The sequence below is a fragment of the Nicotiana sylvestris genome, chromosome 2, assembly GCF_000393655.2.
Source record: "Nicotiana sylvestris chromosome 2, ASM39365v2, whole genome shotgun sequence".
NCBI classification, from domain to species: domain Eukaryota; kingdom Viridiplantae; phylum Streptophyta; class Magnoliopsida; order Solanales; family Solanaceae; genus Nicotiana; species Nicotiana sylvestris.
In genome coordinates, this window is record NC_091058.1 from 106225567 (window position 1) to 106242860 (window position 17294).

A 17294-nucleotide genomic window follows, 5' to 3' on the forward strand; every position below is an offset into this window, starting at 1 on the left:
CCAGAACAAATACACCAGCTTCAGCCCAAGACTAGGAAATTTTCTGAAGACAACCAGAAGCTTCTAGAGATAATAAAATAACATCTTTCAGTTTTATTTTGTTACTGACACGTACACGTTAGTTATAGTGTAGGAAATAGAAATAGTACAGCTGTAGGTAGTTAGAAGATTCATTCTTTACACTTAGGTCCATTTGCTTTGTATATAAGAATACATGTACTGTACAGATGAATGAATTCAATACAATAGATAAGAAAGATTCCTAAATCTGACAGATCCTGGGTCAGCAGTTAGACTTGTTATCGACAAAGGTGCAGCAGGAGCTTGTGTTGGACATACCGCTATTTGCTTGAGCGGCGTTGAAGGAAAATTATGGGTCAGCGAATCTGGTCAGAAGCCGGACATGGAGTCTGGCTGCAAGATGTTCGAAACAAAGCCGGAGAAGAACAATTTTGCAGCGTTTTGTGGTCCTACCAGAGCAGTGACCACTGCACGCACTATATTTGATGATACGATGGGCAGGTATAAATATGCATATTCTTTTGATCTTGGCTCTACAACAAGGTACCCCGAATCTAGGAGTGACATCTTGATTATGGATGGGATCACATTGATGCATAAAACTAAATGCTTAAACCTTCCATTTGATCCTGGTGTATATATTGTTCTTGATGTTCCCGCTATTTCCTTTGAGATGTGTAATGATCTTAGTATTGTTCACCATATTGCTTATCCATTGTGTAAGTCAAGGGGATGCATCATTTTGCTAGAAGTAGGCTCACTATTCACCCTCAACAGACCATATTGGAGCTACTCTATCAATATTACCTCTTGTTGTTCATGATATGCAGTTTTATTGGAAAGTACCAACTCAAGCTAACAGCGACATTGCTAATGCTTTTATTCCTAGGGATTTCTCCTTTGTTGCTACGATTGAGGGTCTTCTTAATCTTGTAACGATACTTGTTACTAACAGTAATTTGAAAGCTTCTGTTACAAGGTCTAACAGGAAAAGAATCTGGTGGACACCATTGATTTTTGTAGTTGTATTGTCATCTGAGACGTATTTCATCCAATACGTTTCAGATCAAAACACTTTTCCTTGTGACATGCGTAATGAGCTATTCTCACTCTTTTTGGACGTGACAGTATCATACTCATGTGCAATAATCAAGAGTGTAGATGACGACTTGAAAGTTGTACAGCTGTGTGCACATTCTCTTTTTGTTGAAAAGTCGAGAATTAGAAAGGCATATCACATTGTCGAGATTGGATTTGGTCGGGAAAGTTTGGCTACGGAAATTGACAAGCCACCAGGCTATACCACTACTACACTTCTTGAAAGAGATGTTGTTGATGACAGAGAAATTTCTACCAAAAAAATGGAGCCTGCACTATTTTGCGAATGTTGGATTGGGTTGGCAAATGTACTTGCAATTTTGAAGCTCGTGCTAGTTAAATTTCCAGACTCGAGAGATTCAACCATATTTCCAATAAATTATGTTGTTAGCTCTTGCACATTACATGATAACAGATATTTGATAGCTAAATATGCCAAAGACTCATGCAAACAAGTGGCTACTCAGTTGATCTAACTTGGAGAGAAGTATTTTGCTGCTGAAGAAATTTTATTTATGGTGCTTACAGGGATGAAGGAAATTCAGTGTCAGGCTACCAAGGTTGCTGGTGGTACTGTTGGTTACAATGTCATGCAAGTTATCACTAAACCTATAGCCGCTGCTATTGCTTATGGTTTGGACAAAAATGTTTCTAAAGGTGCCATAAAAAAATCTGCGAAGATCTTTAACAAAATAGGTGACCTTAGATTCCCAGCTACATGGTTTGCTTGCAGTCAATTGCTCTCTCTATGTAACCAGTTTAATAAAATACAGTCTGCAAATATTTTTCTGCTAGTGGATAAAGAAAACATAAAGTCAAATGCCTTCACTTCCCTTAAAATGATAGATTCCAAGGATCACTATTATGGCTGTCACGATCCGGATTTTCCATCCTCGGGAGTCGTGATGACGCCTACTCGTGAAAGCTAGGCAAGCAGAGTATTATAGATTTACTAACTCTTTTATTTAGCCCTTTTTAACAGTTTAAATCAACAAGCGATCAACAGTGAAATATTAACAATAATTAAATACATGCGGAAGACATAAATCTGATAACTTAGCCAAAAACAAGTATGACAATATCAAGTAAATCTCTACCCGGAATCGATGTCACAATATCACGAACCGTCTACGAATACTAAAAACAATTGTCTGGAAAGAAAGATACAATCTGACTCTGAAGTAAATGAAAACAGAATATAAAGGTAGAAGAGAACGTCGGGGCCTGCAGACGCCTGCAGGACTACCTCGGGATCTCTGACTGGACTAAAGGCAGCCACCCAAAGCTATGGTTCAAAAGCTGCCGCTCCAGGATCTGCACACAGTGCAGAGTATAGTATCAGCACAACCGACCCCATGCGCTGGTAAGTGCCTGGCCTAACCCCGGCGAAGTAGTGACGAGGCTAGGACCAGACTATCAAATAAACCTGTGCAGTTATATAATATACAGCGAAAAAAAAAACAGAAATAAACGAGTAAAGATAAGAGGGGGACATGCTGCGGGGGAATATCATTTATCAACAGTAATTTAAGAGAAAACATAAAGAACAATTTAGAATCCACAGCAAAAGAATAAGGAACCCGTAACCAACCAACAAGCACTTTCATTATCTATTATTGCGGCGCGCACCCCGATCCAAATCATAAAAAAAATACTGTTGCGGCATGCAACCCAATCCATATCATTTATCACTGTTGCGGCGTGCAACCCGATCCAATCATATTATTGTTGTGGCGTGCAACCCGATCCAAACATAAAATTATTGCGGCGTGCAAACCGATCCAAATATAATATTGTTGCGGTGTGCAACCCGATCCAAATATAATATTATTGCGGCGTGCAACCCGATCCACATACACAGTTCAACACCAATCACTAAGACTGCAAGGGATCAGTAAAGAAACAATACTATCCCGACAAGGGAATCGACAGTATAAGTAAATATGTCCCGGCAAGGGAAAATCAGCTATAACCAACCTTATTCCAACATCTAACTTCCTCAACTAGCACCCATACTCAATCATAAGTAATTTTCACGAGAATAATCATAATCCTTGCTCAATACAGAGAATCAACAACTTAGGCATTCATAGTATTTGTTAAGAACACAACAATTTCAATTTAAGACTCACGGTCATGTTTGACACCAACGTATAGATACTCGTCACCATGCCTATACGTCGTACTCAACAAGTGACACGTAGCAAATAGGACACAACTCCTAATCCCTCAATCTAAGGTTAGACCAAACACTTACCTCGAACTTCCACGGCCAACTCAAGCCTCAAGCACCGCTTTTCCTTTAGAATTTGCCTCCAAACAACTTGTATCTAGTCCAAAATGATTTAACAACATCAATAAATACTAAAGAATTCATACTCAATGCTTAATTATAGGTTTTCTATCATTTTTCCCAAAAAGTCAAAAATTGACCCCGGGCCTGCTTGGTCAAAACACGAGGTTCGGACCAAAACCCGATCACCCGTTCACGCACGAGCCCGAATATGTAATTAGTTTCGAAATTCGACCCAAAACGAGATCTAAATTCCAATTATTCAAAAAGCCCTAACTCTACCCAATTCCCCAATTTTCTACCATTTACACCCTACGATTTTAGATAAAAGTTGATGAAAAACATTAGAGAGTTGAAAGTAATCACTTAATGAACACTTACTTATGAATTGGGAAGAAAATCTCTTGAGAAAATCGCCCTAGGCCTTCAATCTTTATGAAATTTTGAAAGCGAAAACGCTGAAGTTTTGTTTTAAAAGACTCCACTGTCCGACTCTCGCACCTGCGGTCCTTGGGTCGCACCTGCGTACTCGCACGTGCGGAAAACATACCGCTTCTGCGGAAATGATTAGGCCCGCTGGGGCCGCATCTGCGAGGGGAGACCCGCTCTTGCAGAACCGCTTCTGCGGGAGCTTGTCCGTATCTGTGAGAGGTTGGACCGCACCTGCGACCCACTATTCGCACCTACGAGCTCGCACCTGCGGTGCTTGACTCGCAGGTGCGGTTACACCAGAACTGATGCAATAGCAGTGATTTCCTAAGCGAAAACACCCCGGAACCTACCCGAAACTCAACCGAGCCCTCGAGGCTCCAAACCAAACATGCACACTACCTTAAAAATACCCTACGGACTTGCTCATGCGATCAAATCGCCAAAATAACATCAACAACTATGAATTTAGCATCAAAATCATGAAATCACTTAAGAACTTCAAATTTTTCAATTTTCTCAAATACGGTCTGATTCACGTCATTTCAAGTCCGTTTCTTACCAAATTTCACAAACTCATCTTAAATCACATATAAGACCTGTACCGGGCTTCGGAACCAGGATACGGGCCCAATACCATCAAATTTTAAACACATCTCATTTTTAAAAACTCATAAATATTCCAGAAAATAATTTTCTTCAAAAAATCATTTCTCGTGCTTGGGACCTCGAAATTCGATTCCAGGCATACACCCAAGTCCCGTATTTCCTACGGACCCTCCGGAACCGTCAAATCACGGGTCTGGGTCCATTTACCCAAAATATTGACCGAAGTCAACTTAAATTCATTAAAGTCAAAATTCATCATTTTTCACAGATTTTCACATAATGGCTTTTCGGCTATGCACCCGGACTGCACACGTAAATCGAGGTGATGCTAAAAGAGGTATTTTTAGCCTTGGAACGCATAGTTTATTTCTAAAACAAGTGATGACCTTTTGGGTCATCACATTCTCCACCTCTAAAACAACCATTCGCCCTCGAACGGACATAAGAAGGAAGTACCTGAGTCGGGGAAAAGATAGGGATAACTGCTCCGCATGTCGTACTCAGACTCCGAGGTTGATGCCTCAGCAGGCTGACCTCTCCACTGAACACGAACAGAAGGAAAACTCTTCGATCTCAACTGACGAACCTGCCGGTCTAGAGTAGCTACCGGCTCCTCCTAAAAAAACAAGTCCTTGTCTAACTAGACAGTGCTGAAATCTAACACGTGGGATGGATCGCCGTGATACTTCCAAAGTATGGATGCATAAAACACTGGATGCACGACTAATAAGCTCGGCGACAACGCAAGTTTATAAGCCACCTCTCCCACTCGATCAAGAATCTCAAATGGGCCAATGAATCTAGGGATAAGCTTGCCCTTCTTCCTAAATCTCATCACACCCTTCATAGGCGACACTCGAAGCAATACCCGCTCACCGACCATGAAAGCCAAATCACGAACCTTCAGCAGAGGGTATTCAGGTTGATCCGAAGAAGATAGAGGCAGTCAAGAACTGGCCTAGACCCGCATCAGCTACAGAGATTCGGAGTTCCTTGGGTCTGGCAGTCTACTATCGTCGGTTTGTGGAGGGGTTTTCGTCTATTGCAGCCCCGATGACCAGGTTGACCTAGAAAGGTGCCCAGTTCAGGTGGGCGGACGAGTGTGAGGCGAGCTTTCAGAAGCTCAAGACAACTTTGACTATGACACCAGTGTTGGTTTTGCCCACAGGCAAGGTTGGTGCGGTGTTGATGTAGGATGGCAAGGTCATTGCTTATGCTTCAAGGCAGTTGAAGATTCATGAGAAGAACTATCTGGTTCATGACTTGGAGTTAGCAGCCATTGTTCACGCGTTGAAAATTTGGAGGCATTATCTGTATGGCGTGGCATGTGAGGTGTTCACGGATCATAAGAGTCTACAGTACTTGTTCAAGCAGAAGGAGCTAAATTTGAGGCAGAGAAGGTGGTTGGAGCTGTTGAAGGACTATGATATCACCATCTTATATCATCCGGGAAAGGCCAATATGGTGTGCAGAAGCCAATATCTCTATTGGGTGGCATACCCGGCAGGTCTGAAGGAAATACCTCAGGGAACTCACGAACAACATGCACGGAATCAATAGAAGGAACCTCGGCACTAGAATCACGAACATATGCAAAATAGGCCAAACACCCCTTTTTGACCATACGCCGAGCCTTCACATAAGAGATAACACTACGGGTATAATGACCAGGAGTCCCTCTCCACTCTAAACGGGGTAGACCCGTCAAGGCTAAGGTCACAGTCTTGGCATAACAGTCCAAGATAGCGTGGTAAGGTGATAACCAGTCCATTTCCAATATGACATCAAAATCAACCATGTCCAGAAGTAACAAATCTAAACGAGTCTCAAGACCCCCAATCACAACCATACACGAACGATGGATTCGATCTACCACAATAGAATCACCCACCGGTGTGTATATAGGGGCACTCAAGGAATAACTAGGCATGACCAGATACGATGCAAAATAAGATGACACATAGGAGTATGTAGACCCTGGATCAAATAAAACTGAAGCATCTCTGCTACAAACCAGAACAATACCTGTGATAACTGCATCGGAAGCCTCAGCCTCAGGCCTAGCTGGAAGAGCATAACATCGGGGTTGGGCCCCACCACCCTGAACTACATCTCTGGGATGGCCTGCTACTGGCTGGCCTCCACCTTTAGCTGCCTGACCTCCACCTCTAATACCTCTACCTCCACCTCTAGCACCTCTACCCCCCACTCCTATCTGGCGGAGCGGGCGGTGGAACACCTGGTGCCTGAACCATAACATGGGAACCCAGCTGATGTGGCTGAGTACCCACCAATCTCGGGCAAGCCCTCCAGATATGACCATACTCACCGCACTCAAAGCATCCACCTGAGTGCTGCGGCTGAGGAAACTAAGATTGACCCTGGCGACCGGAATGACCACCCCGAAAACTCTGGAGCGGCGGTGCACTGATAGGAGCTGGTGGTGCACTGTAGGGATGCTGATCAGAATACTACATATGAGAATCACGACCTCCCAAAGCACCGTGAGAAACCTGAAGTGCTGACTGAAATGGCCTAGGAGGATGGCCTCTGCCATACGAATCCCTGCCTCCAAACGAGGCACTACTGAATCTTCCTGAATGACGAGGCCTCTTGTCCGACCCCTGACCACCCCCTATGACAGAACCATCTCAACTCTCATGGCCACATTGGCCGCCTCTTGAAAAGAAATCTCACTTCATGTCTCCTTAGCCATCTGAAGTCAAATCGACTGAATAAGTCCCTCAATGAACCTCCTCACCCTCTCTCTCTCGGTAAGAAGTATGATAAGAGCATAATGGGCCAAGTCGATGAATCTGGTCTCATATTGAGTAACGGTCATAGAACCCTGCCGGAGACACTCAAACTGCCTCCGATAGATCTCTCTCTGAGTGATAGGGAGAAACTTCTCCAGAAATAGCTGAGTAAACTGCTCTCATGTCAAAGCTGGTGATCCAACTGGTCTAGCCAAACAATAATCTCTCCACCAAGTCCTGGCGGATCTAGACAAGCGGAAAGTAGCAAAGTCGACCCCATTGGTCTCCACTATCCCCATGTTCTTGAGAACCTCATGATAACTGTCAAGAAAATCCTGGGGAACCTCAGAAGATGCACCACTGAAAGTAGTAGTGAAGAGCTTGGTGAACCTGTCTAATCTCCACAAAGCATCGGCAGACATAGCTGCTCCCTCACCGGTTTGAGCTACCACACCCGGCTGAACTGCTTCAACTGGCTGAGCATTCTAGAGTATTGGGTAGCAATGAACCCCTCTAGGACCTGATCTGGGCCCACCAAAACTATCTGGGCTGAAACCTCATCATCACACTCAACCTAAGGCTCCACCGCTGGTGCTGCTGCTTTGGGCTGAGCTCTGCCCCTGCCTCGGCCTCGGCCTCGCCCCCCGCCCCTCGCGAGAGCTGCTGCTGGGGGCTTGAGCTACTGATTGGTGGATGAAGAAGCGCGTGTTCTCGCCATCTGCGTAAGAACAGAGTAGAAATTCAAGTAATATTGAGAAACCAAACCGCACGACAGGAAAGAATAAATGTGAAGTTTTTTCTAACTCTGTAACCTCTGGGGATAAATACAGACGTCTCCTTACCGATCTCTCAAACTCTACTAAGCTTGTCCGTGAATTGTGAGACCTATGTAACCTAGAGCTCTGATACCAACTTCTCACGACCCGAATTTCCCACCCTCAAGAGTCGTGATTGCGCCTACTCGTGAAAGCTAGGAAAGCCGAGTATTATAGATTCACTAACTCTTTTATTTAGCCCTTTTTAACAGTTTCAATCAACAAGCGATCAATAGTGAAATATTAACTATAATTAAATACATGCGGAAGACGTAAATCAGATAACTTAGCCAAAAACAAGTATGACATTATCAAGTACATCTCTATCCGGAACCGGTGTCATAATATCACGGACCGTCTACGAATACTACAAACAATTGTCTGGAATGAAAGATACAATCTATCTCTGAAGTAAATGAAAACAAAATATAAAGGTAGAAAAGAACGCCAAGGCCTGCGGACGCCTGCAGAAGTACCTCGCGATCACTGACTGGACTGAAGGTAGCCACCTAAAGCTATGGTCTAAAAGCTGCCGCTCTGGGATCTGCACACAGTGCAGAGTGTAGTATCAGCACAACCGACCCCATGTGCGGGTAAGTGTCTGGCCTAACCCCGGCGAAGTAGTGACGAGGCTAGGACCAGACTACCAAATAAACCTGTGTAGTTATATAATATACAACGGAAAATAAAACAGAAATAAACGAGTAAAGATGGGAGGGGGACAAACTGCGAGGGAATGCCATTTACCAACAGTAATTTAACAGAAAACATAAAGAACAATTAAAATCCACAGCAAAAGAATAGGGAACCTGTAACCAACCAACAAGCACTTTCATTATCTATTGTTGCAGCGCGCAACCCGATCCGAATCATAAAAAAACACTGTTGCGGCGCACAACCCGATCCATATCATTTATCACTGTTGCGGCATGCAACCTGATTAAATCATATTATTGTTGCGGCGTGCAACCCGATCCAAATATAATATTGTTGTGGCGTGAAACCCGATCCAAATATAATATTGTTGCGGCGTGTAACCCGATCCACATATAATATTGTTGCGGCGTGTAACCCGATCCACATACACAGTTCAACACCAATCACAAAGAGAGTCCCTGCAAGGGATCAGTAAAGAAACAATACTATCCCGGCAAGGGAATCAACAGTACAAGTAAATACGTCCCGGCAAGGAAAAATCAGCTATAACCAAACTTATTCCAACATATAACTTCCTCAACTAGCACCCATACTCAATCATAAGTAATTTCCACGAGAATAATCATAATCCTTGCTCAATACAGAGAATCAACAACTTAGGCGTTCGTAGTATCTGTTAAGAACACAACAATTTCAATTTAAGACTCACGGTCATGCTTGACACCAACGTATAGATACTCATCACCATGCATATACGTCGTACTCAACAAGTGACACATAGCAAATAGAACACAACTCCTAATCCCTCATGCTAAGGTTAGACCAAACACTTATCTCAAACTTCCATGGCTAACTCAAGCCTCAAACACAGCTTTGACTTTAGAATTTGCCTCCAAGCAACTCGTATCTAGTCCAAATTGATTTAACAACATCAATAAATACTAAAGAATTCATACCCAATGCTTAATTATAGGTTTTCTATCATTTTCCCCAAAAAGTCAAAAATTGACCCCGGGCCCGCTTGATCAAAACACGAGGTTCGGACCAAAACCCGATCACCCATTTATCCACGAGCCCGAATATGTAATTAGTTTCGAAATTCGATCCCAAAACGAGGTCTAAATTCCAATTATTCAAAAAGTCCTAACTCTACCCAAATCCCCAATTTTCTACCATTTACACCCTAGGATTTTAGATAAAAGTTGATGAAAAACATTAGAGAGTTGAAAGTAATCAGTTAATGAACACTTACTTATGAATTGGGAAGAAAATCTCTTGAGAAAATCGCCCTAGGCCTTCTATCTTTATGAAATTTTGAGAGAGAAAACGCAGAAGTTTTGTTTTAAAAGACTCCACTGCCCGACTCTCACACCTGCGGTCCTTGGGCCGCACTTGGAAAACATACCGCTTCTGCGGAAATGATTAGACCCGCTGGGGCCGCATCTGCAAGGGGAGACCTTCTCCTGCGGAACCGCTTCTGCGGGAGCTTGTCCGTATCTGTGAGAGGCTGGACCGCACTTGCGACCCACTATTTGCACCTGCGAGCTCGCACCTGCAGTGCTTGACTCGCAGGTGTGGCTACACCAGAACTGATGCAACAATAGTGATTTCCTAAGCCAAAACACCCCGGAACCTACTCGAAACTCACCCGAGCCATCGGGGCTCCAAACCAACATGCACACTACCTCAAAAATACCCTACGGACTTGCTCGTGCAATCAAATCGCCAAAATAACATCAACAACTATGAATTTAGCATCAAAATCATGAAATCACTTAAGAACTTCAAATCTTCCAATTTTCTCAAATACGGCCTGATTCATGTCATTTCAAGTCCGAATCTTACCAAATTTCACAGACTCATCTTATATCACATATAAGACATGTACCGGGCTCCGGAACCAGGATACGAGCCCGATACCATCAAATTTTAAACACATTTCATTTTCAAAAACTCATAAATATTCCAGAAAATAATTTTCTTCAAAAAATCATTTCTCGGGTTTGGGACCTCGGAATTCGACTCCGGGCATACGTCCAAGTCCCGTATTTTCCTACGGACCCTCCGGGACCGTCAAATTATGGGTTCAGGTCCGTTTACCCAAAATGTTGACCGAAGTTAACTTAAATTCATTTTAAAGTCAAAATTCATCATGTTTCACAGATTTTCACATAATGGCTTTCCGGCTATGCTTCCGGACTGCGCAGACAAATCGAGGTGATGCTGAAAGAGATTTTTTTTAAGGCCTCGGAATGCAGAATTTATTTTTAAAACAAGTGATGACCTTTTGGGTCATCACAATGACATTGCCGAAATGGCGCATATTATTGTGACCATACAGGTTGAAGGGATACAGCTTCATATTCATACACCAGGCATCATGGCAAAGCATGATACCTTTGGTGGTCTTGTTGAAAAGGTGACACCACTTGGTGTGCAAGAGAGTCTCCTTATAGCAGTCATCAAAGCTTCTTTAACTAGTTCAGTGTGTAGATCCTTTGCCGAGGCAGTTCTGAAGATATTTTTATTCGCGTTACATGTTGACTCTATGGATGGTGGAAGTCTGTACTGTGTTCTCACTCACAATTTGTTTGTTTTCAGTGATGCTATCCAAAAATATAATTATGTAGAATAGGCAACCAACGAATTAACAATTGATGGTTTATCAAAAAAGTATTTTGTCCTTGTCCATGGTGGTGGATTTACTGCCTGGTGTTGGCATAAAACCATTACACTGTTAGCGGAAGCTGGATTTAAGGTGACTACAATGGATGTAACTGGTGTAAGCATTCATTCTTTTGACATAAATAGCATCACCAGTCTACCACAGTATGCAAAGCCACCCATTGCTTTTCTTGGAATGCTTGCTGATGGAGAGAAGGTGATTTTGGTGGGACACGAATTTGATGGTGCCCGCATATCATTTGCAATGGAGCTCTTTCTTTCTAAAGTTTCAAAAGCAGAATATGTTACTGTAGTAAATATGCAGAGTCTCATCTTGTTCTTTAGCCTTAGAGAATACTTTGGTATGGAGATAATTGATAGCAGGTTTGCTACTAACATTGTTCATAACCCGAACCTTGAGGACAAAGTTCTTATTGACAGTGGGGTATTGTTATGAATAGGCCCATTACTAATTATGTTATTGGGTTAGAAGCTAAGATATTTGGGCCAGTTGCTGAATTGAGCAAAACCCAACGTGTGATATGGGATCCAGGTTGAGACAAGACTGCTGAGCTGAAAAGAATACAAGGCTTATATATAGCAGGAGGGTGTAGGAAGTAGAGTATGAAAATACTGAATCTTTTCTTTAATTTGATTTAGCTCTTATTGGAACACTCTCGAACCTCCCTCCATTCTTGTTTTCCTTTTTAGTTCCTTTTCCTTATGTCCGATATTGTTTGTCTTTGGAATCAATCTCTATCTTCTTGCGTAAATATGGATCCATTACACTTTCACTCTTACAAAAATAGTCTTTTGATTGTCCCCACAAGTGTGTCCTCGGTCAAATGAATTTTCATCCCCTTTGCACCACTTGCTTATCTATTGGTTTTTCTTTTCGTGATTGAAGAGGACTTGTCCCTACGCCTATGATCGACACACTTGCTAAAAATATATATATGAATGAGTGAATACCAATCGTATAATTGAGTACTCTTATGGAAATTAAAATTTATTGAAAGCGATAGGCTTTCATATCATATCAATATCGCAGAGAGATAAGGGAAAAGAAGAGGAAACAATCCAACGGTTCATGGACAGCCATCCGCGGAGACCCGGAGCCGCTTTCGCCCCAATACTTTTGGAATCTAACACAACCACACAACGCGCAACCCCTCGCCCTCTCCTCTTAACTTCACCTTACCCAACCCCAAACTATAAAGCTAACCCCAATTTAACTCTAGTTAACTGCAGAAGTCTGCACGAAATTAAATTCTTTTGATATCGAACAAAATAATTTTTTTATAAAGATTTAACTTCTATACACTATATTATGGGAAAAAATTATTTTATTAGTGTGATTTAACATGTTATAATACATTATCTATTTTATTTTTTCAGATAATTAGTTTCATTTTTATGACCTTATTATGTAAAAAATTTTAGTATACATCAGTGGATAAGTACTTATGCTTCTTTTACAATACAAATTATTTACTCTATAGGTTTAAGTTATATGTACCAACAATATGCAACATACCTATCCAATCGAATTTTTACAATTAGTTTAACTTGATAACTTGATGAATTAACGTGGTATAATAGGTAAAGCTTGTTATAAAACCTTAAATTTAGATCTATTATTTAAAGTCATCTACATAACTACCCATAATATGTGTGAATTGATTTTGTGAAAAGGAGATAATGTAAGTAATTTTACATTAACAGTATGATTTAATTATTTAGAGAAGATTACTTGTTTAGATGTCAACCCATAGGTATTAAATATAACGTGTAATTTTTTATAAGCAACACAAAACACAGAGAGTTGTCTAAAAAGAATAACAAAAAAAAAGGTGAAAAACTTGAAGCCGACTCTCTCTCTCACCTCTTGTGTTTATATATAGACACACTTCATTCTCTTTTTCCTTGCCTATACTCTTATATCTTCTCCCCTCTTTCTACCCAAGTTTCTGTTTCTTGGTGCAAAAGTATAGGTACCCTTTGTCTCCTCCTTCTCATCTTTATTCATGCCCTGGTAACCATTAATATAAAAGCTACATCTTTTTATTGTATATCCAAACAAGATAACAGCAAAATACGAAGAATGAGTTGCAATGGTTGTCGAGTCCTTCGAAAAGGATGCAGTGAGAACTGTATTCTTCGGCCATGTTTGCAATGGATCGAAACCGCTGAAGCCCAAGGCCACGCCACCGTCTTTGTCGCTAAGTTTTTTGGCCGTGCTGGACTCATGTCCTTCATTTCCGCTGTCCCTGAAAACCAACGACCTTGTATGTATTTATTAACCTAGTTTTCTACAACTCTCTTGTTCATTAATTTCCTGAATATTTATTTGCTTATAAACTGAGATTTCGTTTGTGTATTTACAGCTTTATTTCAGTCGTTGTTATACGAAGCTGCTGGGAGAACAGTGAACCCAGTGAACGGAGCCGTAGGGTTATTATGGACAGGCAATTGGCACGTTTGTCAAGCGGCGGTGGAAACAGTCCTCCGCGGCGGCGCGTTGCGCCCGATCCCCGATTTTCTCAGTGCTTCACTAGATATTGATGAGGCGTCTGAATGCACCGATGTATTTAAGGTCGAACATCCTAGTCAAAACAATATGCAACCGAAGATGCACAAACGACGCCGTTTCCCGGAGGAAGCTTCAAAAGTGTTACAGTTGGCGGATCTTGATCTCAGTTTAACACCAGGTTTTAAGAGTCAGAAGGTTTTTAGCCACCCTTTGCCGGAGAACCGGCGACCGGGAACGCCGTCGATGAATTCAGAGGAATCTGGAACCACTACGTGTTTTGAAAGTGGTACTGTTATTGGAAATCATCAAGGAAATGAACCGAAATTACTCAGCTTGTTCAATTAGGTTGCTGTAGTTATTGTTATTAGCCTTAATCTTTTGTTAATTTTTTTCCTGTTTTTTTTTTCTATGGGGGAAGGATTTTTCCCGGAAGTAAATTCCAGGAGAGTTTTTGTTAATCATTGGCACAGGATTTCCCTTCTTTCAAGCTTCTTTATTACGAACTGTTGAAAGGAGGGGAAAGTGAAAGTTTGCCAGTGAGTCCTTCCTTAATCATTCTTTTTTTTTTTTTTTTTTTTTTTTTACATTTTCGTGTTACATAACGAGTCTAATGAATGTTGGACATGAATAAATTGATTGTTTATCTTTCTTTACTTGCTTTACATTGTTCTAAACTGTAATCTTTGGATGATCCGACTCTATATACATGTGAACACTATATATATATATATATATATATGCTCTCGTAATTGAGAACTCATGACATTTAATCTTAGATCTACTACTATTGGTACGTGATAATCTCACTAAGAGAAGATAAAAGAATATACACCAGCTTATGAACATGTTAATTAATCAAAGGAGATGAGTAATTAAGGTGAAAGGTCAAGATACATGATTTTTATGGTTTAGAGGTTAGCAAAAGTCCCAGATTAGATAAGATTTTGGACTTGGATAACATTTCGTCGCCATCATACTCTTAAGAAACTTGGAAGCTATCTAGTGCTTCATTCATCATTAAACTAATACTAAAATTGTTTTGTTTTATATAAAAATACAGATGACAAGGTAAAAGGTTGTAATACTTTGATCATTCTAAGGAATTTTACGAGAATAAAAAGAGGTAGCTTCCTTTGTGGTTGGGAGCTCCAAGTTGGTAGGGGGAAGTAGTCAACAAAATTGACTTGGCCACGTAAATGTAAAGTAGAGAACGTGGAAACAAGGTCATACACAGTTTTTTTTTTTTTTTTTCATTGGGTGGAATCCATAGTTATCCAAAGTTGAGGTAAGCAAATATTAATGGAGTTATTATTGTAAACAAAAAGGGTCAACAAGTGGGTATGTTTTTGTGGGGCGTGAAAACCTGGAAAATAGGGGTTGGATTTTGAGAATCAGCGAGAGGCGGCTTTTGGAGAGCGTTAAGAGGCATAGTACAAGTACTACTGCTATTTTATTTTTATTTTTATTTTTTTTGCTAATAAGTAGTAGTACTGCTACTACTTACGTAAGATTGTGAAAGAAGAATCAAATATATGTGTTCGTCTCAGTAATAAATAAGGAATGGAGCCCACCTTAAAAGTGGGACATGGTCCCGGGAAGAATGGAAGCAAGAAGTTTGCAGTTTCTCCGTCTTTTTCAGCCAATTAAAATGAAGGCCTACGGTCCATGTCAGCCTCGAGTTGGCATTGTCCCCTTCTTTTTCTTCCTTTGTCTTTACTTCTTTTTAATTTACACTACACAAGTTTAGGTACGTGCATCTCCTTTTATCTCGTAAATTTGTATACTTATATCTTACACTTTTATGTTCACAAAATTTTGGGTTTATAAAATTATGAGATAAAAGAAATATCACACGACTAATATTAATTATATGAGGTATAAAATAAATTTTTTCCACTAGACACAAAAACCTAAGAATTTTAGTTTTAAAATTTATGATTGAAAATAAGCTACAAATGATCGTGTAGGTAAAAATAGGAGTAATTTATTAAGGGTAAGCTATAAATAATCCCTTCTAGAAGTTTTTCGTTCACAAGGATCAAATTCGAAATATTTGATTAAAACTATTTAAGGTGGCAAGAGGAATTTAATTATTTTATAATGAAAGTTTGGAAGGGAATTTATGAATATTTAGCTAGTCTATTATATATCTAAGAATTTTGTAAACACATAAAACGTTAGCGATATATTATACGTAGCCGTTCATTGAAAAGGAAGATTATAATATTAGAAAGGTGGAGGGGAAGGTTCATGAACCAGAAGACTTCCATAGTATTTCTTTAGTAGTAGTATCCTTTGTTACAAGTTACAAAGCAGCCTGCGCCTCGCCGCAGTTGCAAAAATCCAATGGCCCCACAAAGCCTAATTGTTGGCTACGTTTCCAATTCATGCTGCTCCTGGCATGATCGACATCTTTTACTTGTAACCCTCTAAAATTAATTAAGTAATAGTAGTATAAATTAAAGCAACAAGGTATAAAAGGAATCTAATCTCTAAATTAATTAATGCATAATCGACAGTTATGCATGGTAATCGCCATGTTTCAGGACTAACGCGAGTATTCTTCCTATTTAGTGGTTGACCAAGTCAGTTAGCTGCTAACCCTTTGTGTTTGTGCTTTTCATGTTAACATAGTACATTAAATATTTTTAAATTATCTACACAGAAAATGTACAATACATTATTAGTATAGTAATAAGTAATTTATCTTATTTTTTAAGGTACGTACTAATTCCGCTTTTTATTAATATCAGTCTATCACGATCTTTTACGTACGTAGTTGATTTGATGTGAAAATTTCTTTTATATTGGAGTGTATAAAAAGTTAAAACTCAAATTATATTTATATGGTTTGGAGCTTCACATGCTGCTTCCACCAAGCTATTCATGTCCTCATGAGTCATGACCGTTTGACCGTTTCCACCAGCCAAGTGTGAATTAACTCTATAATTCTTTTTATTTTTAGTTCCCTTAATCCTCTTGGAAAAAGAACAAGTGAAGCAACCATGAATCAATCAATCAAAAAATCCTTAAAATTTGACTATCATTTTATGAATCGTTAAACTACTGCAAAAGTCCTCTTGTATATGAAGCTGCAATCTATCATGCGAAACTTAATTACAACACAGCAGTGACCAAGTAACTGTATAAGAATCCAAATAAATTAATAACTCCAAATTGAAGGCTGCAAAACATTGTTTCCAAAATGATACTGAAACTGAAATACAAAGATATTGCCATGGTAGGGGCGGATTGTGTTTCAAGCGCAAGAAACAAAGCCACATGGGAGTGAAAGAGGAATATGTGAAAAATTAGGTGGGGTGGGGGCAGGAATTAAATAGAGTACTAGTAGTAATATGATAAGTCATTATGTCCTTTTTTTTATGTATACGAATTTTTATCGATGAGAATAAATTTTA

The 17294-nt window shown here is 40.2% G+C and overlaps 1 protein-coding gene across 1 annotated transcript; it reads left to right on the plus strand.

The window, feature by feature from the left end:
• Positions 1–13276: 13276 nt before the first annotated feature.
• On the plus strand, positions 13277–14528 carry LOC104247001 (LOB domain-containing protein 37). The gene is made up of 2 exons (XM_009802927.2): positions 13277–13630; positions 13730–14528. The coding sequence occupies exons 1-2, from the start codon at positions 13447–13449 to the stop codon at positions 14218–14220; spliced, it is 675 nt and encodes a 224-aa protein (XP_009801229.1). The 5' UTR covers positions 13277–13446; the 3' UTR covers positions 14221–14528.
• Positions 14529–17294: the final 2766 nt, after the last annotated feature.

What these genes read in the sequence shown, in the direction of transcription:
- LOC104247001 (XM_009802927.2), top strand. Translation starts at nt 13,447, where the DNA reads ATGAGTTGCAATGGTTGTCGAGTCCTTCGAAAAGGATGCAGTGAGAAC. An exon ending in CCCTGAAAACCAACGACCTT is followed by an intron (nt 13,631 to 13,729) that starts GTATGTATTTAT and finishes GTGTATTTACAG; the next exon opens with CTTTATTTCAGTCGTTGTTA.